We start from the raw sequence: 22,412 nt of genomic DNA on the forward strand, positions 1-22,412 counted from the left end.
AGTAAATAACTATATATGGCGTCTACACCTTAAATCTGGAGTTATAAAATCATAATACATCAACGTTTTTTTTTTAAACGCTGAATTAGCAAACTGTGTGAAATATATGGAGAGAATATCTAATTGTGGCTTTTATTTTGACATTTATATGTCTCTTTTTCCGGTTTTAATTTAGTACACTTGTTTTTGGGACTTGGACAAAAAGTTCCCAACGATGGAGCCTCATCCCTTCAGCTGAGGATTTTTTCAAGATGGTCTATTGGGATTAACCAAACTAAATTGTAGATATTCTTTCAATGAGCTGATTGAATATGAGTTAAGCTTAAAGTTTATTGTTTTAATTTTGCCATCTGTTATTGGACTGGAAATATGAGTAACCTAATATCGCCTCACTTTCTTTCTTTCTAATTTTAAATAGCTCAGTCATTAAACTCTTTATGGCCTTTATCATTTTTGTTTGTTAAAATAGCTCAGTGTTGCTTCAAAATATCCTCATTTTGGTATAAAGAAGGGGTCATCAACTATATTTGTACAAGGGTCAGCTTTTTTCTTGACGTACACTGTGGGGGCCGGACTTTAAAATATGCTTGCACATAAAAGCTGTCGAGCCCGATGTGAAGAAGATAGTGTCAGAGGGGAACCTAATGTGAGTATTTCAGCCTTGGGATTTTATCTTTATGTTTACTGTTTCATCACCCGAGATGATTCTGGGGGCCGAATGGGAATCTTTGGGGGACCGGATGTGGCCCGTTGGCTGCCAGTTGATGACCACTGGAATAAAGTATAACATGCTGACGTAATGTGATTCTGTATCTTTTTTTTGCCTTTGTTGGATATGACAGCTGAAGAAAGACAGGAAACGTTGGGAGGACAGTGGAGGACGACCTGTAGCAGAGTGACGAGGTTGGAATTGAACCCAGGGCCGTTGAATGATGTCTACCGCCCCGTACGTTGGAGACATGACGTGGACACTTGGCTATCCGGCGCCCAAATCTGGCAAAACATTATTGGACTACAAATAAACACATACCTTAATATCTCGGTTTATGTTCAAATATTCGAGTTGATATTTGCAACTTAATGTTGCCAGACAGCTATAACTATTTTATTATTGATATCTCTCTGGATTCATATTTAGGTGGTGGCTCTTTTATCCCTTTAAAGAGTACCAAACGAGAGCTCTATACTTCTGTTTATCCGTGTATTTAAAGACAGAGAAAGGCTAAGTCTGCACACTAGAAACTGCTCCAATTAACATTAAATGTCTCCTGGCCCTTCTTCAGACATGAACAGGTACGTTTTCTTTTCTCTGCTTTGGATGTTTTTTGTCCAGCACCCAGTACTCAACCATTTGGATGTGTGCATAATCTCTATGTGTACACATTAATAGTTGTTTAATTCTCTCCACGCTGCTGAAATTATTCAGTTTAACAGTTAAGGCGGCACAATTGAAAAGTTGGACACCTTAAATTGATTTTAACGGCCAAATGGATTTGTTTTCATGACTTAATTTTTGCAACGGATTGCACTTTCTTTCATTTATTTGTAATATATATATTTTTTAGACATTAGAAATTGTCTTTTAAACATGATTGTGTGATTTTTAACGTATTAGTGATTGAGTTAACAAAGCTACCATTAAAATCTGCCTATTTGCTTGGTGCCATTGTTTCTTGTTTGAAGTGACCTGACTTGACCTCCCCCTCCCACTCTAAACGGGACCATCATTCACTAATGAAGATGACAACGTGTTGAAGAAGACTTTTAACTACAGATAGAGAGCATAAACTCATTAGGGGAAATATTTGCTGAGGGAGTAAATCAACTGAGAGGTAGGACTGTTCCGCATAATCACCATTCTTTTCTAGAACCAGTAGATCCCTCCCCCGTTGGACAGAAATGAGGAAATAAGAAATAAGAAACTTTAGCAATGCTTTACATTTCATGAGACTTGAAGCGTCTGATACAGAAGAGCTCCTCTAAGCGTAGACTTCCTGGAGAGTTTGTGGGGCCGAGGACAACCTTGACAAAACCCGCTTATGTAACATTTGAAAGCAGCAGCCAGCACGGCCTCGCCTGGGGAGGAAAAAAAAAAAAGATTTTTTGGCAAACATTGGGACACACACAGAGGGTTTCACATCCCTGAAAGGAGAAAGCAGTCTGCACTCGAAGGTGAAATGGATCAGTTTAATGCGAAACAAAGCAAGATTTCAACAGCTATTCATTCACACTCAACACAACAGACCGATTCCAGAAAGAGAGTAAAACTAACATGTCTTTGTCCTTGCAGAGAGCAACACAAACACTGCACACAGCGTCATATCATGTCCGGAAAACAAAGATACATCGGATGTTTAGCATTCAAGTAGTGCAGGCGGGTCAGAAGCATCAAACCCCCCTCCCCCCCTCTTTTTAAACTCAATGTCACGACTGAGACGCAGGCAAGTAGACTAAAGAAAAAAACAAAACAATAAAAACCCTGGAAACTTCTGGAAAACATCAGAGACAGAACTACAAAAAGATTTTCTGACAGAACTAAGAAACACTTCACGTCGTTATTACAAAAATATTAATCTTATTCAACGTTAAGCCGACACGGGGGACATGACGGGAGAATCATCTGTGAGCGATGTGTTTTAATGGGCCATGCAAGACAAGTTCCAATATATTATCTCCAATAACGTAACGTTTGAGTGAAGAAGCGATGAGCAGAAATTAGACGCTGCTGGATATCTGATGAGTTGTTTAGTTTACAGGTAGGAGGATGAACTGCGTCAGTGATCAGGACGCGTTTGTTCGCAGAGTGTGAATTTTAAAAACAGAACTGATTAAGTTACTTTACAAACTCAACCGACAGCCTCTCATATGGATGATCATTAAAAAATAAAGCACTGGTTATATGTTTTCTGTGAGCACACGTATGGGAGGACGATTCTTCTGCAGGGGGGGGTTAATTCTGAGGGGGAGGGGGCGGTGGTGCAGGAGGCATGCCAAAGGGGGGCATGCCCGGCACCCCCATCCCCATCATGGTGACAAAGTTGGAAGGGTCCATGGGAGGCGGGGGAGGCGGAGGCGCGTACATCATGCCTGTTGAGCCCGGGGGAGGGGGAGGGGGAGGAGGAGGGGCTCCGGGGGGCAGTGGGGGCTGGACGCCAGGGGGAGGCGGCACCATGGAGGGGGTTCCCATGGGTGGAGGGGGCTGAGCTCCGGAGGCTGCAGTCTGCTGGGGCTGCTGCCAGGGGGGCAGGGTGCCGGTTCCAGGGCTGGACGTGGTGGTGGTGTCTGCAGGGGGAGAAGGAGAGCGGTCACTTTGATGTTCTGATGCTCCATTAGAGCCGACACAAACATGTCTACCAATATGATCAACTTTGGCTTCCAAACAGACTCGGCAAAGAAATCCGGCCCCCCGTATATAATACTGTCTACAGAGGGTCATCGTTGTCTTTTCATGTGTACAGAAAGAGAGCTACAGTAAGTCTGCATTTCTATCAGGTGAAGAAACAAGATATGAAACCATTTAACGTTTTTAAGTCTCCTGAATTAAACTCCGCTTTATGGTCAGTCCGAGCCTCGAGCTCCGGGCAGAGCACATGACACGCACGTCTGTATTCAAAGTGAACAACAAACTATTTCAGTGTCAAAGAGATAAGAATATGAAGGTAAGCAGTAAGCTTGATATCCCACAATGCATTGTAAAAACTAAAAATTATGTGCCTAAACGGGTCCTTTCCTTTCCGGTACACCGTGTCCTTTTCACAGATCAGTCAGTAGATTCAGTAGTTGACAGTTTTTTTTTTTGGCATAGTGTGATCTTACTCTGTTGCCATGGCAGCGGTGTACTGGTTGCCATACTGCTGGTTGGAGGTGGGGGTGGAGCCTGCTGTTGCCATGGTGGCAGGGGTCCAGAAGGAGGGGGAGGCGGCTGGTTGCTGGGGGGAGGAGGGGGAGGAGGCATCATGCCCATCGGAGGCGGCAGAAGACCTGAAAGCAAAAATATGACAGTGAAGTTCTGGGGTCTTACATTTACTGTGAGGGTTTTATTTTCAGCTACTTCTACTTTAAGATGATTTCAAACAGGTTCATCTGTTGACTTTTAAAAACTGTCTAGAAAAGTAATCTCTTACCCATGGGGTGTCCATGAGGTCCTGGTCCCTGGCCCATGGGAGGAGGAGGGGGCTGCATCCAGGGGGGAGGCAGGCCGTTGGGGTTTGGAGGCATTGGGGGGCCTCCCATGTTTGGCATGGGGGGAGGGAAGCTGTGAGGTCCTCCGTGACCTCCCGGTCCACCATGCATGCTGTGGTAGTTCCTGTTCTCAGTGGGCCCGGAGCTCATCCAGGGGGGGCGGTTTTGCTGAACACACACAGGACAGTTAATCAGGATGTGAAATCATCACAGACACAAACAGGACTGTGGGATCATGGGTGCTCAGGACTAACCGGTGGGGGCTGGTTGCTGTTGGGTCCTGAGGACCGGGGTGCTCCTCCCTGGTTTCCAGAGTGTCCTCCTCCAGACGAAGGGACCGGAGCCTCCCCCAGCTCGGCCATGAGGGACAGATACTCTTTGTCCATACGAGCTTTGTCCTGAGCCGACTGAGGGGGCTCGCCGCCCGTCGCTCTGTGGGCAGCGAAGGTGCTGCACGGACGAAAAGGAAAGTTAATTAAAGAACAATAAACACCTTCCAGCTTTGTGAGTACACACACTGATCCTCATCATCACCTGGTGTATTTGCAGTCGGAGGAGATGTGTCCAGCTCCACCACACTTGGTGCACAGGGTCGTGTTGGTGATGCTGCGAGGTTCAGCGTTCTGCCACGGACGAAGGATTCTGCAGAGACACACATCAGGTTTCAGTGGTGCTCTCACCCCCTTCTTCACACCGTTACATCCTCAGGCTGTACCGCCCATAGAGGCCTAAAGTAGTCTCAAGTCTGATCTGACAGGTCAATATTTATCAGGTTTCACAAGCGTTATCTGAATAATTAGTCAGTAACACATAGGCACGTCTGTAAATTTCTAGAGAATTCCAGGCAGGCGGTTGCAGGATATAACCGTCATCACCAATGTTCTGGTAAAACCTTCAGACTGTCAACAGTAATGTCATTGTCCTCTTTGACCATATCTATGAACATATGAGGGTTGTCAGACGTCTTATAAAATCAGAGCCAAAGTCAACAACAACTCAGTTTACAGCTCATGTAACATTGCCAAAGAGTGTGAAAGACAGATTTTAAACATCATGTTTTACTGGTTCTGTCTTTGTTAGATGAGGAAGAGGAGACATCTGAGGACATCCAGCTCAAAGTGAAAAAACCCAGAACACAAACACTGAAGGTTCATTTTGAGACAGTAAAGAGTAAAGTTTCTGTGCTGATGCTCTGGCGGAGATTAAGGACAAATTATGAATTTCTGGACTAAACACTAAAGTTACTGTTGTTCTTAAGAGGGTTCTGTGTCACACTGACCTGTTGTCGTCCTCCCTCAGGGTGCCGTTGAGTCTGGCGAGCTCCCTCAGCTGCATCTTTCTCAGGTCGTTCTGATCCTCAGGCGTCTCGATGCCTTGTTTCAGAATGTTACGAATCTGTGGACATAAATGTCTCACCGTAACTGAACTGTTCATCTTTACACGCCCAGGTGACTGAAGCATGAAGAGGAGCTGCACAAATATGATGGATGAAAACAGCGGAGGTTATCTTACCTGCTCCACGGCCTTTTTGACATTCTCCATGGTGTTGGCGGTGACGAGGGCGTGCAGCGGCTCGTCTTCTCCTGGAAGCATCTGTCCATCTTTCCGGCCGACCTTCCCCTCCTTCACCGAACCTTTCCCCCGGATCATAATCTTGGCACAGCACTCCTTCTCAATGTTTTTCAGCGTGTTACCTCTGAGAAACCAGCCGAGAACAGAGTCAGACTCAAACTCACTTTAAACTGCCGTGGCTGAGGAAAACAAGACGCACACTGATAGTTTATGTCACTTACCGCGGCCCGATCAGAAGACCAACAAAGTTGATTTCAGGGTACTCATCCTGGGGGATCATCACTTTGTCGTTGACTCTGGTGGCTGGAGGTCTGCAGGAGAGAAAACATGATGAGCATTTACCGTAAGCAAAGAACATCTAACTGACCCTCCTGAAAGAATCTGTTAATATTTCATTAAAGCACATTGACCGACATCCACCCGCCTTCTCCCACTGCAGGAACACAGCAAATATGAACACGCTATTTCACCTAACAGAGCGTTTAACATCCTTTAAAGCATTTCTGGTGTTCACACTGGAAGTCATTTAGAACTAAAGGGATGTAAAAGATGGGGGTCAGGTTGTAAATAGAGACGATAACCCCCCCATATAAACAAGTGAAGAAGTCATACTTGTAGTCTGCAGGAGGCTTGAAGTCAGGGTTCAGTCCGACCATCTCTGTGATGAGGGAGTGACGCTCCTCCTCGATCTTCTTCCGCGTGCGGTACTCTCGGGTGTTTAACCTCTTCCCCTCGCTGTTGTAGATTGGCTCCGGAGACGGAGACCTGAAACCGGACAACGACAAAAGACAAGAAAGACATCATGGATACCTTTCTAGAAATGGAGTTCTGCTTTCAACACTCAAACAAGCTCCCTACGGCTAACTCAAACTTGAACAGTTTCAAAAACGCTGCGGGACTTTTTAAGCAAAGGGTGCTGACAAGGTTCAATTTAAAAAGTCGATGGTTAAATTTGGATTCACTGAGAGACTTCTGGCCAGTGCAAGAGAAAAAAGAAAGTTATGCATGAACTCTGCACTGACATCTTAAAGGCTAGAGTCCATTCTTTTGTATATTTAAGGGTAAAAAAAGGGGGCAACCAATGCTGTTTGGTGGTAATTAACCCAATTCACAGGTGGGGGGCATCAACCACACAGAATAAAAAAAGATACATGGCCATAATTAAACCTGCATACAGGATTGTTGGCCTAAAGGAGAGGAAAGTGTGAGGTGAGAAAAAGAACCAGTCCTAAGCACAACGCTGGCTGTGAGGGTCGCTGGGTGTTGACGTGGAGGGAGAGGTCCGTACCTCCCCTTGGATGCTGAAAACCTGTGTCGCTGCGTTAAGGAGGCTCTGTGCTTGAAAAAGGGTTAGGCTGATGTGGGGTAATTTGGGTTAGAGAAAAGGAATTGAGATTAGATTATCCACCTTTTCCTACACTCTCCCAGCAGAGAGCCACATCTGTATCCATGTGATGTGAAGAAAAAAAAAATGTTTTTCCTTAAAATCTTCCAACGGTGACAACCTGAAACAGCCCTGGTTTATTGGTTGTGTCACATTAGGTCGGGGAGAGCTTTATCAACTTTTGGTTGCTGTGGAAATGTCTGATTATTCAGAGAAACTGTACACAGACGACAGGGACTCGAGCTAAGAAAGGTGAGATACTTCTCTCGTGGCGATCCGCCATGACTTCTGTCTTTATATACGTGTTGTTCAGTCCATTCAAACTCGCCTTCCCACGCAACTTTAACAACTATGTCAGTTCATTTAACATCACAAGGAGTGAGCCCTCTCAACCGTCCGGACGCCGCCTTGATTACATCCTGTAGTGGCCAGCTGACCATGTCTGTGCCCGGGTCTGGTCCAGTCTCTGCCTCGCCTACAGTGTACGCCGCCATCTTGCTTCCTCGTGTCACTGTGTTTCTGGATGCATCGCTGATATGGTCAAAACCAGGAGACGAGTCAGGGCCATGAGTTGAGAGAGACGGTAAGATGAACGGACTGAACAATATATATATGTTGACAGTAGTCACAGCAAGATCCTTGTGGAAACTGATCTAAAAGCTGTCCAGTGCTTTTCCAGAACTAAAACTATTCTGGATGTTTTCGTCTTGGGGGGGGGGGGGGAAGCTGGAACAAGCCCCCCTGACCCCCTGAGTGGAAACGTTTAAAACCACATAGAGGGGAGAAACAGCTGTGACCAGCCACAAATCATTTATGTCTAGAACAAATCTTTTTAAATAGTAACTGATGTTATCATGAAGGCTTTGAGCTAAACTGTCACAGGTTAAATGTTCAAATGTGCGACTTGTCGACATTTCTGTTCAACGTTTGTGTCTAAAAGAGCCAAATTATCTGAACTATCTCAAAGATGAACAGACGCTAAATAATCCAAGCTACAAATAAAACATCACAGATAAAGAGAACCAGGTGATCAGACCCAGACCTGTATCAGAGGGAAACCTTTCATGACTATACATCATATATGAACTCATGTATTCATTCAGTAGTCTACATCAGACACACAGAACAGGCAGAGTGAAACCATGACGAGTCAAACCTGACGGCTAAACCTCCACTGACCTCTCGTCTGACGACATGTTTGGTTCTTCTGACAGAAACTGAAGTATCTAAACTATAACTGACCCCTGTGCATCTCTCCTGCTCTGCTTTACGACCTCATCGTTAGTCTTACGTCAGATCCAACATTCATTTCTGATAGAAAGAAAACGAGTCAGGTCTGAGTTTTTAAAAAGAGCCGGGTGATAGATCCACTTACGTGTTGGAGATTTGAGACAACTTTTAGGTTTAACTTTTATTTGAGTTCTAAAGAACCACTGTTGTTTAGAACAGGGGACTGAGAAAAATTCAATTAAGAAGATTACATGGATTAAGACATGGGTACAGAAAAAAAACAGATATGACTCTTAGTATCACCCAGCCCTGTTATTAATTTATTTTTAAAAAAAAAAGGAAGTTAGAGAGCGGACCGAGCCGACCCTGACGTGATTTACATATCCATGATTGGACTGACGCGTCGATCGAGAGAGACGGTCGGGCTCTTCGAAGACATTCAGATTGAATTAATTTGAAAAGCTGACATTTGTTGCTACTTCCTGTTTGTACCTGAAGCCAGCACAAAGTTCAAACTCATTCTTCCTTTGGAATAATATTATTAAGTTATACATTATTTTTATGCTCCTTCAATTAGAAGTGCAATGTCTACGTCATGTTTATGTCAGTGTTTCGTAACCTTACACATGATTAAAACATGATCTAAATGAAAAAAAGACACATTTTAAATGTCCACTTTCAGGAGGAAAAGTTCAGGTCTAACTGTGTTTGTTTTCTTTTTCTTGCTCCTAGATGAATTCCCTCCGTGCAGCATTTGTTTAGATTTTATGATGAACATCTAGAAACTTTAGATGTTCAGAAAGCTGCAACACATGAACCAACACTGCCTGATTTTAAACTCACGATGCAGCTTAAACACTGAACAAACCCACCTTTACTTTAGAGTATGTATATCTTTAAAGAAATATCAATAAACAAGAAAGCTAGCACACATTCTATAGCTAGCGTTAGCAATGGAAGAACACTTAAACATTTAAAGTGAATGAAGTGAAACTGTCGTCTAACTCTAGACTCAGTGCTGCCCCTTCTTTAAAGAGAGAGCTAGCTAAATGCTACATCTGCAGGCTAACACTACAGCACTCTGAGGCTCGGGCTAACAAGCACACACACAGAAATAAACTGAAAATCAACATTTGTCTTCCAAAAAGTCAAAAGGTAGAGAAAGTGTTACTGTTCATGGGTTTAATCTTTTTCCGACCTGTCCTCAGGGTTAACAGGGATTCCCAGGTCTCCTGTACGCAGTTTACGAGTCAGGTCTTCGATCTGCAGTTGGACTGGAAGAATTCAGGTTAGGAAAGAAAAACAAGGATGGAGAGAAATGTGGTTATCATGACAACATCAGAGAGACGACGCTCTGCACATGAGAGCAGCGTCGACTCAAACATTACTGAGTTCAAGACACACAAAAAAAGGGTGAGTCTGTTAAATAAAGTGAGACCCAAATAAAACATCTGGTCAAAGTCTACAGCATGAGACCACTTACTGAGGATCAGAGGTGTTTACGTTAACAGAAACAGGACTAACCTTTTCTCACACAATGATTAAACATGGAAACATATCAGTTCATGTCTAGACCATGATTCCTCAAAATGCCAGCCCGTCATGTTTCAGTTAGATGTTGTACGGCTGCAGGTTTAGTTTAAGGGCTCCGGCATTTGAAGGACACATGGGGTCTAAAAATCACTGATGGCTCTCTTTGTTCTGTATGTTTCAGGTGATCACAGTCTCTCTTTGCACTCCACAGATTTAACACTGAGGGCCTGATGTGAGACAGAGACAAGTCTTACATTTAGAAGGCAATGGAGAAATCAATCAATCATCCCATGCACATTATGAAAGTTGGAATGAAACTCCCCCAAACACAGAGATTGACTGGTCACCGAGAGGATTACTCTGGATTAGAGAGATGAATACAAGCCCTGTGAACTTTCAAACACGCTTCCCTTCTTTGGGTTTTATCTACTGAATGAGCAAAGGAAACGAGAAGTGTGACAAAGGGAGGTGGGCACAGATGAACGTTTACATACCAAAGAACAACAACCATTACCAATGAGTGAATCAAACATCAATAACGATGTCGGTTATTGACAGAAAAAGGACTCATCTGCTTCAGAATACCCCGCTGAGGGCCTGTGAAGGCAGCATGTTGGTGCTACACTGCTGCTGGAAGGCATTTCTGGTTATTAAACATCTGTTAGTTTGGCCTTATGAAGAGCAGATTAACAACTTAATTTTACTCAATTTGCTTTCAGAGTTGTTACGATACCAGCGTGAGAAACGTCTCTTGCCGTTTTCATGCTGCCATTTGAAGGTGGGGTATTTATGCCTGCAACGTGTAACACACAGAGGAGGAATGGTGGGGTGAAGCTGTTCTGCCCCTGATCCTCCATCAGAGGAGTAATGGAGGGAACGTACCGAGAACATGTAACGTTGGGGTAGGCCGGGTGAAACAGCACTGTCTTTGTATATGTGGAGCTCCTGCTGTGCGTTTAAACGCCGTACCTCTCAAGCTCCTGCAACGCTGTAGCGAATGTTACGCCGATGAGATGCAATTTGTAAGAACAGAGACGTTAGCCCTGTTCAGACTGTCGTTTCAAGACGCCATATTTACCCCCGTGACATTTCTCCTTCAATCTGAATGTCGTGGAGGCGTCATGGGGGGACGAAGTGACCCCATGGGGAAACGCAGCAGAGCGCTGTGTGTGCGCGCGCACATATCTGACTATGTGTGTACGTGGAGCTCTCGTTGTGTCGTGCTTCTGCAACGCTGAAACGCAGTGTGACCTCATAGACTGGGACACCAATAGTACACCGTCACAGAATCAATACGTGATGACAGCTGAGCTTAGTTACAGCACTTTTGCCAAAAAAGCAGTCTGAAAAGGGCTTTTAAATCATTTGATATCGGCCACTAAAATTAGATTCGAAAAAAGATATTTGTCAGTCCCCTATAAAAAAAAAATCAACTTGTTTCCCCAGAAATAAAGCCTTCAAAACAAAAGCCTTCACAGGATCGTCTCAGTTTAAAGACGGATCAGATGGTATCAGAACATCTCTGTTAAAAGCTTCTTTGTTAAATATGATTATTTTGAAATAGGCCAAAATCAAAGCACATTAAAGAGTGATTCACATCTTGCATTGCCCAGTAAGAGAATAGTCAAATGTTGGAAAGCCATTGAAGCAGCATTGCTCACACTCAGGAGAAACAGCAGCACACTTCAGCATATTAGGACATTATGGGTAAACGCCTCCATGCACAAGAACAATACTGATGATGTGTGTAGGGAGGGGGGGGGGGGGGTCAGGCAAAGACAGTGAGCAGTGACCTGCAGCTTGGGGACAAATAGCAGCAAGCAGTGGTGTTTAATCATCTAGCTACAACTCGTCTTGCTAATGGCTGCCCAGTCAGTGGTATGCAAACCAGAAGACCACAGAAAAATCTCACTTCCATTAAAAGAGAAATGAGCCCAGTTAACATTTGACATCACATTAAAATCATCCATGATCATCAGGAAGAATTACTTTCTCTCAACAGTTGGAACAATTAGACATTTTTCCAGTATGTGTAACACGTCAGTGTTACGGTTAAATTTAATCAGAAACATGTCTCGTGCCTTTTACAGTTCTAACTGTTGGGAATTCAGAAAACAGGAAATAACATTTACAGTGATGTGTAAGAAAACTAGAACCTCAAACAGATGTGAGACACATAATTCAACATAACTGCATTTGTAATTTAAATAGCAAGATGAATTAAAAGCAGGTACTGATTTAATATTTACCTATATAGGCTCTCTCTTGGTCCCGGGTCAGGCCGGGGGGAATGACAGTGGGCATGCCCGGAATGACCGTCTTCTGATCGGGCGTCTCGCTGCTCCAGCGACTCTTCTTCCTTTGTTTCTTCGAGCCAAAATCTACAGAGAGAAACAGAAACACATTAAAAAAGTCCATGTTGGCTGTAGGTTTGGAATAAATGAAAACCTCTGTCTTAAAAAAAGAAAAAAAGAAGCACAGTGGTTTTTTAATGTATATTTGATCAATTATTGTGATAATACAGACATTAAAGTAGTTCAATTTCAAATAAAACCACACCATTAAGTGAACTGAAGATGTTAAAATACAGGTGTCTGCTTCTCTTTACACCTGAGTGTCTGTTTAGTAAGTTTAGTTTGTTCACTGTGAAAAAGTCTAAACATGGAGATTACTTGTGTTCTGCTTCTAGTCTTAGTTATAATAAATAACCAGATTTATGGTTTTACGGCTGGTGTTTTCTTTTGTTTTCATTACATCATCAGTGTGCGACGTTAACCGCCTTAACCCGCTGCAGGGACATCGGGGGACCCTGGTCTCTGATGTTGAGGGTCCCGAGATGAAAAGTTTGATAACCTCTGCTCTAAGAGGGTTCAGCTGATGTTGTTCATCAGTTTTTAATTTCATTCATACAGCATTATCATAAACACAAATATCGGTACCTTACTAATAATACATTTTAAATGTATTGTTTGTGTTCATACGTGTCGAGTGACGTTACCTCTACGATGTGTTTGTTATATTAACAGTAAAGATGTAACAAAAGTAACCGCGGTTAGTTAAAGTTAGCCCCTCAATAACACAGGTTGTCTCCATTTCGTGATGATTAGCCACATTAGCATCTTTAGCATCGTTAGCTCGTTAGCCGCTGCTACCTCCAAACGGGTATAACGATTACCACCGGCCGCTCAGGTCACTCACCTGGTCCGGACACGACCGACGGTAGTTGTTGCTGTGGGAGCGGGGCAGCAAACCCTGCCGCCGGACTGAACTGCGGGAAAGCGGCGGTCGGCATTGGGGGCTGAAATACTTGCAGAGCCGGGAAGGAGGCAGGCGGCCCCGGTGTCGGCATCAGCCCGTTTCCCGCACCAGGCCCCGCATCAAATCCTCGTTTAGCGCCGATGCTGGGGTGCAACTTCCCTAACGGAGTTGCATTTGCTCCCGTTGCCATTTTCGGTGTACTCCTATGGCCTACTCACCTTTCAACGTCTGCAATTTATGTATAAATTTACCAAAATGTAGCGTAATCAATAAAAGTGTGCCCAACAAATACCCCTTACACGTTAAACTTCTCAAAATGGCGCCGTCGAGAAATCCACAAAGAGACGATTCCGGCCGTAGGTTGATCCGCTGAAGTAAGAAGGCATTCCTATTGGCCAAACGAAGCCCCTCCCACTTAAAATGATTGGTTTAATAAAATCTGTCGTTATCCTCATCCTTCAAGCTGATAGGCTGAAATGACCATCAATCCTGTTATAAAGCTACCGGATGCTTTTCCATTAAAGCACATTTATAGTCCCCATAATTCCCCACTCAGAAATGCAGATATTAATTATTAAGGAACTATTTATTTATTTTTTATGATATATTTGCACAGTCCGGTTCCACAACAGCTTCTTCCTAGCTGCTGTGAGACTAGTAGCATCAGCTGACTCCCCCACAGTGCAAAACAATGTGCCAAACAATGTGCAATATTTATCTCAGTAAAAACACTGAATTGATATAATGTGGAAAAAGATCTGTTTAATAATCTCATGTGCAATGATAGATGTACAAAACTCACAGGACAAGAAAACATAGATATGTATATTTATTTTAGAAAGAGAGACAACAGGAGCGCTTCTGGTATCCCTCAAACCACCGTACGATCCCGGTCCAGGTACTCAGGATGGTTTTAAAAGGCCTTTAGCTCAATCGTGGCAGTAGCTCAGTCCGTAGGGACTTGGGTTGGAAACCGGAGATTCAACATTTCATTCCAGATACAGAACCATAATATGGAAGTTAGTCTGGTTGTTGGGGGGGTGCCAGGACTGCAGAGGTGCCCTTGAGCAATACACCAAATCCCAAACCCCTCTAGCGCCCCAACATGTCCCCAGTCCTGCTTGTGCATGTGTGTGAAAAGAGTATGTAAAATTAAATAAATAAAATCTACAGGGCTATTCTGGTAAATTTGTGGCATTATTCTCTGTTTCCACTTAAAGTTACTTAATGAGTAAGTATACAACATTAAAATTAAAAAGTATTTAGTATGCACGGAGCAGCCATGTTGGATTTTGAGCTCTAATACTGAAGATCCTCCAAGTGGCCGAGTTGGAGTTCAAACTTTAGGGGGCGTTACCGATGACATATGGGACTAGCATCTTGGAAAAGCCAACTTCTGAGATCAAATGGAACTCGTCACAACCACTTGGTCACCGGCGCTACCCACACATGTATTTTTATTGACTATTGTGACATTTTTCTTGCCTTCAATGAGACAGTATATCCAAAGACACGGGTCACGTTCCTCAGATTGAAGACGCACAGAATTTTAATGTCACTGAAATGGTTAGAAAATCAAGACGTACACGAAAGGCATCAGAGGTCATTTTAATCATGAAACTAAATTGTTTAATATGAAACTTCACACTTATTACAACAATGAAAGTGAATTTTCTTAACTGATGTGTCAAATATCACAAAAACAACATGATCAGGATGCACCGTCAGAAAAATAATTTCACAAAAGGTTTGATACCCAGTCACAGAAAGGAAACCATGTGGTTTTTTTTACTACTGTGCAGATCCATATTTGGTAAAAGAGCGACAGTTCACAGGTTAAACAGAGGAGACGATGAAGCGCACAGTTTTCTACAATTTTAGCTTCACATAATGCAACATGTAACAAAAGCGTTTTCAGACCAGGGGTTCAACCGGCAAGAAATGGGATTTTAAAACTCTCATATAGAGTTACAATGCTGGATGATCAAACTAAACGTGGTCAAAGCTTCAGATCATGAGGTAAACATATGTTGGTGTAATCCCAGGATGAGTCTGCAGAGGGCGCTGAACGACTTGTTCTGTAAATCACGCCATAGTTCCCGATATGAAACCAAGAATTTCATCAGATGGCTTCAAGCCTTTACGTAAACCACTGAAACCTCTTACATAGACTCTCTTCTCCCAGACCTGGAGAGCAGCCCTCCCCTGGCAGCCCTGCAGCGTTCTGTTCTCCCCAGGAAGGCTTCCAGAGAGCTGGCCAATCAGAAGAGAGTGGGCACATGGGGAGGGGGGGGGGCTTAAAGTACAGCAGCTGAAAGGCTGAAATGAGGGTTTTTACTGACTCCAGTATCAGATCAATAAGATCATATAAAGCTGCTCTAAAGGTTTCACAGACTGACGACATGAAAGGAGAACATGAGGACGATATGGGAGCTTTCAAACTCCTACAAAAGCTTGGTAGCCTGGACCGAAACACAAATAAAAGAGGCCAGCGATGAAGTCCGACTGCTTCAGAAAGAAGTCTTCTTTTGAACTACCACGAGGCAAAACAAACCAACGGCTACGACCAAGCAATCCTCCGTGTTGCAATATGTAATGCGAGTATACCAACCACCCGCTGGCTATTCCAGCGGTCGTGTGACCTCAAAAACGAACCTGAACCCCTCAGTCTGAAAACGCCTGGTTTAAAGTTGTAAAAAAAAACACTTAAATGCACAGATCAATACATGACATACTGCTAAGGAAATTGTAACCCTTGAAGTGTATTTCAACTGAAAGTGTAGCAATTTTTCATCTGTTTTCTAACGCAAGTTTGACCAAAAGGATCACTTATGTTTGTTCACGGTTTTCAACACAACTACCAAATATTTGCCCTTTCACATACAGCGGCAATCTGAAGTCCTGTTTGGGTTCATAACACTTTAAGTAACCTTCTCCGTATCTCTCCGCTATCGAGCACGTAGGGTCGTCACGATACCAGAATTTAAAAACTCAATTTGTGATTCTTGTCAAAATTAAACAATATCGACGCCTGTTGTGTTACCACGGCAACAAAAACAGAAGTCTGAGGCATCCAATACTTGTTGACTTCTTGCAGACAAACTGCTGCATGCTATGACTGAAGATTACTATTGTAGTACTTGAAATCAGTCTTGGTCTCGAGAGACCACTTTATGAAGGTCTCGGTCTCAGACCAGGCGGACTGTGGGTTTTAAATCAAGACCGGTCAAGATCACCACTGATCTATTTTTCCACCATAACTGTGATTAGAAGGAATACTGCCTCAACCTTCCCGGTGTTACGGGTGAGTGGCACCCAAGATGATGATTTTTCAGAGATATTTATGGTCTTGGTCTTGTCTCGGTCTCGGAGCAATCTGGTCTCGGGTACGTCTTGGTCTCAGTTAGCATGGTCTTGACTACAACACTACTCAAGATCTTTGGCACTTCGATGCCGTTGATCATTAAATAGCGAATAGTTCTAAAACGTTGTTTCAGAAAGTATAGAAGTATCGGAAAACTTTGGCACCCTTCCTTGCAGGTCAAAACTCGGCTTGAATCTGTCTTATTAAAGCGCTATGAACCCAAAACAAACAGATTCTGCAGGTTTAAATGCAATAAAGAGAAAATAACGAAGAAAAACAACATCAAGATGCAGATTTGTCAAAAGTCTGGATGTCAATTCTGTCTGCAAGACGTCAAGCAAACAACTTCTTTTAAGAGAGGTTTGGTCAATCTCAGGACATGAGGAGCTCAGAACTTCAAAGACGTTTGCAAAACAGCTTCACGCTAATTTCTCAATTTAGTTAAACTTCTTCAACTTGGCAAACGACGTGTTCCCGATATGTTTCACAAAGTACAATCCTGTATGTTTGCATTGTCTTTATGTGTGGAGAAATCTGCTGTATAGTCTGAAAACACCTCGAGACATGCACTAACGTAACTGGTTTCTACAAACTAAGTCTTCCTAATAAACACGTAACTACACTCGTCAAGAAGGTCCTCGATAAAAGAATTAACATCTAAAATAAGGCGAGACTCTCTCAGAGCTGCACAACAACACAGAAAGAAGACAAAAGCTTTTAAGGACTTACTGCATTTTTTATTTGAACCTGGAATGACTACTCAGTAGCGGTTTGGATTTTTAAGCTAAGTTCTTACAGCCCACACGCTTTACATGCAGAGATCTGACTGGTACCGCTAATCCTACCAATGAGATATAATGTTTGATGCCAATGGCACTTCGGCTACCCTACCCCCCACTAGAAGTCACCAAGCTCTCCCCAGATTTCATGGGACAAGAATCAGTAAGCATATCGTGCCCGTTCAGCACCCTGATCCCGCGGAACCTCGTAGGTAGAACTTCTCTGTAGGGCGGCCACCGGGGAAAGGCGCGAGCGCTCGTATGTGTATCCATCTGCCTCGGCAGGGACTCTCCGAATCGGACTCCGCTCACGTGGGTAATATGAGGAGACGGGGGCTGGTGGAGGAGGGAAGGGAGGACACTCGTAAAGGTCGTGGCTAGAGGGGGGCAGACGCTCCCTCGTTAAACCCGTGGAGGAGGTTGTAGGAGGAGGCATGGGAACAGCGCGACGATCTTCATAATAACTGGCCCTGTACTTCTCGTAGTAGTCCACGACACCGTACGGATCCCGTTCCTCGTAGGGCGACCGCCGCATGGGATAGGGAGGTACCGCGCCATAGAATGAGCTGTTAGTCCTGTAAGCTGCTTCGCTGCCGTACATCCGAGCCATGCTATGGTCAGCACCAGCGCTAATGCCGTAACCCGGGGGCGGCCCGTATCTCATTGCACTCTCGTAGCCCGTGCTCCTTCTGTACCCTGCCATGGCGCTGCTGTGAGCAGCACCCCGTGGAAAACCATGAACAGGAGCGTAGCCTGCGCCGTAATCTGGCTCGACGCTGAAGTCCGGATGATAACCCCTGCTGCGACCACGCCCGCCGAATCTCGAGGCATCGTATCCATCAGAGTTTGGCTCTGAGCCGTTTCTGTGGTAGCCATTTTGGTCTAGAGGGCACTCTTTGGACCAGTGGCCTTCCTGCCCGCAACGATAACAACCCGATCTGTCTCCCATTCCCGGCGCAGTACGCAGGCGGCTAGTCGAAAGCTTCACGCTCATCAGTTTGCCTTTAAAAGAAAAGACTCAATAAGGACTGATACCCGCATTGATTCCAAATCATATCTGTCACATTTCGTGCTTTGAACAAAAACGTTTCCTAACAGAACCAGTCTTCTAAACAGCCCAAAATAGCAAGAAAGCATAACTTCAAAATATTCATTAAAGCTGAAATCCGTAACTTTCCGCATGTTTCTCTCCAGAAAGTGGCGCTCGTGTAGTGTTCAATTTATCCTGCAAAGGACGCAGGTTGATGCCAACTCATTTTAAACATGCAAGAAGACGTAATTTGACCGCTTACATGATAATTAGTAGCTATCAGGTTAGAGTGTGCAGACAAAACAATTACTGCATAAATGATCAAACACGAATTAAAGATTAATGTGCATCCTATTTGGTGGCGGTTACCCTTTGCTGCTGGGCTTGGGTTTAAAGAATTCAAATATTGTTCATAACTTCAAACGCTGCGCAGACTTTACTTACCGACCAGATTACGGATACCAGCTTTAAAGTAACCATGGCTGCCTTACTGTCTTCATCTTACTGTTACCTCTCAGTCTCCGTCTACTTACCTGCAATGGATCCAAAACTTACCCGTCAATTCACAAGTTCAGAATTTAATATTCTTGATACAGTATCTTGAAGGTAAATGCCTGAAAGTTCACCTTTAAACGCTGTGTTGTCTAACTGACTAATGACCTCCATGGCGTCCTCCATTCGCTCCATGTGAACAAAAGCGTAGTTCTTGACTATGTCACACTCCAACACAGCTCCAAACTCCTCAAACTTGGCCCTCAGCTCCTGGTTGGTGCAGGCGATGTTCCCCACGTGTAGTTTAGCCGATCCTCGCGACTTGCCTCGGCTCAGCTCTACATTCATTGGCTGACCGTTGAGCTCGTAATGATGGAGGTTACTGATGGCTTCTTCTGCCTCCGCTTTGTCGTCCATGTGCACGAAGCCAAAGTTCTTGACAATAGTGCATTCTGCGATCTTCCCATACTGGGAGAAGAGAGAGCGAAGTTCATCTGATGTGGTTTCCTGGGCCAAGTTCCCGATGAATATTTTCACCATTTTGGAGCGTTCAGGTCACTGAAAGAGGAGAGGAACTTGTCACAAATAAATATATCATTAATCCAGTCTCTCCTGTGTAAATGTGTCTCTGAGTCATGACTGTCTACAATGAGTGAGAAGCTCGAGTCCCACTGGCTGTGTTGTTGTCAGAGCCGTGTTTACATGGACGGGATGGCCGGCTCCTCCCCTTGTGTATAAAAACTGTTTTAGTCAAGAACTAGAGAGAAGAAGAAGAACATACTCACTGATTATTTAGATGTTAGTAAGAGTTTTTAGATCACCGTCATTGTGTCAATTTATGTGCAATGTGAAGCTACGAGCTAACTAAAGAGCGCTAACATTAGCATGCTAACACAACAATGCAGGACACAGGAGATTGCAGCTCGAGCAGAGGACCATTTTGTCCACCGCTTGCGCTTAATTATGGTGCGCATCACTAGATAACTCCTTCGTGCAAAAAGAGTGCAGGGGGGTTGGAGGTGTGTCTCTGGAGGAGGCGTGGCCAAACAGAAGTTTGTTTTGGTTTCATGAAAATAATGTGTAACAAAATAATAGATGTGAATACTGTTATTATTATTGCCATATGTTTTAAGTATTTCCTTCTTCCTCTAGTTCATATTTCAAATTGTTTACACTGTTATTGTTGTTGTCTTTCGAGCTTTTGTGTTAATTTCCTCAAATGGGGGATCAATAAAGAGACACACAGCGCACTGAATATGTTGAAGTGTGTCTGCAGAAATAAGAGGTTTCTCTGTGGCTACTGTTAAGAAGTTTTGTGTTGGTTTTCATCCATTAATTACTTCATAAAAACATGCAGAAGCAGTGTGGTCGAGTCTGTTGGGGCCTTGGGCAAATATTTATTGGGGGCCCCTCCAACCTCTATTATATCTACCAGTACCCCGATGCTCGTCCTCTTTCACTCCCAGACAGATGTCCTTCAGTTTCACTTTCTCACAGGAATATTACATGAGAGGGGCCCCATTAGGGAGGTTTCCTACTGTCATTCTGAAATTGGCCCATTTTGCAGTTTAAGTTTGTCAGCCTTCGGGGGCCCCTTACTCGTCTGGGGCCCCAAGCAGTGGCTAGCATCTCTGTGCAACACACACACACACACACACACACACACACACACACACACACACACACACACACACACACACACACACTCTCTCACTCTCTCTCTCTCTCTCTCTCTCTTACATGCTGCGCGTCATGATTAGCTTCAGCAGCTAACATTAGCTACACTAGCTGCTTTTATCGGAACTGTGCCATTAAAACTCATCAGTTTAGATCACCGTGAGGTTGCTGTGTCTGTGGCGAAGTTACGTAACAAGCGTTTCCACGTTTTTCAGTAATCTAAACACGTAGCACGCCGTTAGCTTGTCCGTCTTAATATTAGCTTAGCATTCACATCCAGTTTGACATGACGTCACTTTGATTCAGACGGAGATAACCCGGATGAAAGGGCTGGTTTTGTTATAATGGCGTCTTTTGGTAAATGCAGATAAAGTAGAGCGTGAATTATTACCTCGAAAAGCTGCAACCTTAGTATGAAATGATGAACACCGGGATGCGTCCCCTCGCTTCTTCTTCTGCGATGGATTTAATTGGCGGTTTGCAAAACAGCTTAACGGTGCATTCCCGCCACCTACCGGACTGGAGTGTGTAGTATTTAGTCTATGGTGTGTAGTATTTAGTCTATGGTGTGTAGTGTTTACAGTCTATGGTGTGTAGTGTTTACAGTCTATGGTGTGTAGTATTTAGTCTATGGTGTGTAGTGTTTACAGTCTATGGTGTGTAGTATTTACAGTCTATGGTGTGTAGTATTTACAGTCTATGGTGTGTAGTATTTACAGTCTATGGTGTGTAGTGTTTACAGTCTATGGTGTGTAGTATTTAGTCTATGGTGTGTAGTATTTACAGTCTATGGTGTGTAGTGTTTACAGTCTATGGTGTGTAGTGTTTACAGTCTATGGTGTATTATTTAGTCTATGGTGTGTAGTATTTACAGTCTATAGTGTGTATTATTTAGTCTATGGTGTGTAGTATTTACAGTCTATAGTGTGTAGTATTTAGTCTATGGTGTGTAGTGTTTACAGTCTATGGTGTGTAGTATTTACAGTCTATGGTGTGTAGTATTTACAGTCTATGGTGTGTAGTATTTAGTCTATGGTGTGTAGTGTTTACAGTCTATGGTGTGTAGTATTTACAGTCTATGGTGTGTAGTATTTACAGTCTATGGTGTGTAGTGTTTACAGTCTATGGTGTGTAGTATTTAGTCTATGGTGTGTAGTATTTACAGTCTATGGTGTGTAGTGTTTACAGTCTATGGTGTGTAGTGTTTACAGTCTATGGTGTATTATTTAGTCTATGGTGTGTAGTATTTACAGTCTATAGTGTGTATTATTTAGTCTATGGTGTGTAGTATTTACAGTCTATAGTGTGTAGTATTTAGTCTATGGTGTGTAGTATTTAGTCTATGGTGTGTAGTGTTTACAGTAGTGTTTACAGTCTATGGTGTGTAGTGTTTACAGTCTATGGTGTGTTGCATTTACAGTCTATGGTGTGTAGTGTTTACAGTCTATGGTGTGTAGTGTTTACAGTCTATGGTGTGTAGTGTTTACAGTCTATGGTGTGTAGTATTTACAGTAGTGTTTACAGTCTATGGTGTGTAGTGTTTAGTCTATGGTGTGTAGTATTTACAGTCTATGGTGTGTAGTATTTACAGTAGTGTTTACAGTCTATGGTGTGTAGTGTTTACAGTCTATGGTGTGTAGTATTTAGTCTATGGTGTGTAGTATTTAGTCTATGGTGTGTAGTGTTCACAGTAGTGTTTACAGTCTATGGTGTGTAGTATTTACAGTAGTGTTTACAGTCTATGGTGTGTAGTGTTTACAGTCTATGGTGTGTAGTATTTAGTCTATGGTGTGTAGTATTTAGTCTATGGTGTGTAGTATTTAGTCTATGGTGTGTAGTATTTACAGTAGTGTTTACAGTCTATAGTGTGTAGTGTTTACAGTCTATGGTGTGTAGTATTCAGTCTATGGT

General features: G+C 43.4%; 2 protein-coding genes across 4 annotated transcripts; both read right to left on the reverse strand.

Moving 5' to 3' along the window:
• Window positions 1-2,173: 2,173 nt before the first annotated feature.
• Window positions 2,174-13,509, reverse strand: sf1 (splicing factor 1). Of its 3 annotated transcripts, none has more exons than XM_061031958.1 (12): window positions 13,100-13,509; window positions 12,151-12,282; window positions 9,567-9,642; window positions 6,367-6,519; window positions 5,976-6,065; window positions 5,695-5,878; window positions 5,462-5,577; window positions 4,717-4,824; window positions 4,437-4,632; window positions 4,125-4,347; window positions 3,817-3,981; window positions 2,174-3,282 (listed from the first exon to the last, which is right to left on the reverse strand). In XM_061031958.1, exons 1-12 carry the CDS (start codon window positions 13,347-13,349, stop codon window positions 2,951-2,953), a joined length of 2,025 nt encoding a protein of 674 aa, XP_060887941.1. In that variant the 5' UTR covers window positions 13,350-13,509; the 3' UTR covers window positions 2,174-2,950. The 3 variants fall into 3 exon arrangements, with proteins under 3 accessions (XP_060887941.1, XP_060887940.1, XP_060887942.1); XM_061031957.1 differs by having other exon boundaries at window positions 4,125-4,350; XM_061031959.1 differs by lacking the exon at window positions 9,567-9,642 and having other exon boundaries at window positions 4,125-4,350; window positions 13,100-13,272.
• A 1,242-nt stretch (window positions 13,510-14,751) lies between these two features.
• rbm4.1 (RNA binding motif protein 4.1) lies at window positions 14,752-20,994 on the reverse strand. The gene is made up of 3 exons (XM_061030988.1): window positions 20,893-20,994; window positions 18,959-19,382; window positions 14,752-18,304 (listed from the first exon to the last, which is right to left on the reverse strand). Exons 2-3 carry the CDS (start codon window positions 19,362-19,364, stop codon window positions 17,463-17,465), a joined length of 1,248 nt encoding a protein of 415 aa, XP_060886971.1. The 5' UTR covers window positions 19,365-19,382; window positions 20,893-20,994; the 3' UTR covers window positions 14,752-17,462.
• Between the last annotated feature and the right edge of the window lie 1,418 nt (window positions 20,995-22,412).

The sequence above is a fragment of the Labrus mixtus genome, chromosome 23 (genome assembly GCF_963584025.1).
Source record: "Labrus mixtus chromosome 23, fLabMix1.1, whole genome shotgun sequence".
In the NCBI taxonomy this organism is placed as follows: domain Eukaryota; kingdom Metazoa; phylum Chordata; class Actinopteri; order Labriformes; family Labridae; genus Labrus; species Labrus mixtus.

What these genes read in the sequence shown, in the direction of transcription:
- sf1 (XM_061031957.1), bottom strand. Translation starts at nt 13,349, where the DNA reads ATGGCAACGGGAGCAAATGCAACTCCGTTAGGGAAGTTGCACCCCAGC. An exon ending in GGTCTTCTGATCGGGCCGCG is followed by an intron (nt 5,879 to 5,975) that starts GTAAGTGACATA and finishes CTGGTTTCTCAG; the next exon opens with AGGTAACACGCTGAAAAACA. An exon ending in TCCGACTGCAAATACACCAG is followed by an intron (nt 4,633 to 4,716) that starts GTGATGATGAGG and finishes TCGTCCGTGCAG; the next exon opens with CACCTTCGCTGCCCACAGAG.
- rbm4.1 (XM_061030988.1), bottom strand. Translation starts at nt 19,364, where the DNA reads ATGGTGAAAATATTCATCGGGAACTTGGCCCAGGAAACCACATCAGAT. An exon ending in AGACAACACAGCGTTTAAAG is followed by an intron (nt 18,305 to 18,958) that starts GTGAACTTTCAG and finishes TTTCTTTTAAAG; the next exon opens with GCAAACTGATGAGCGTGAAG.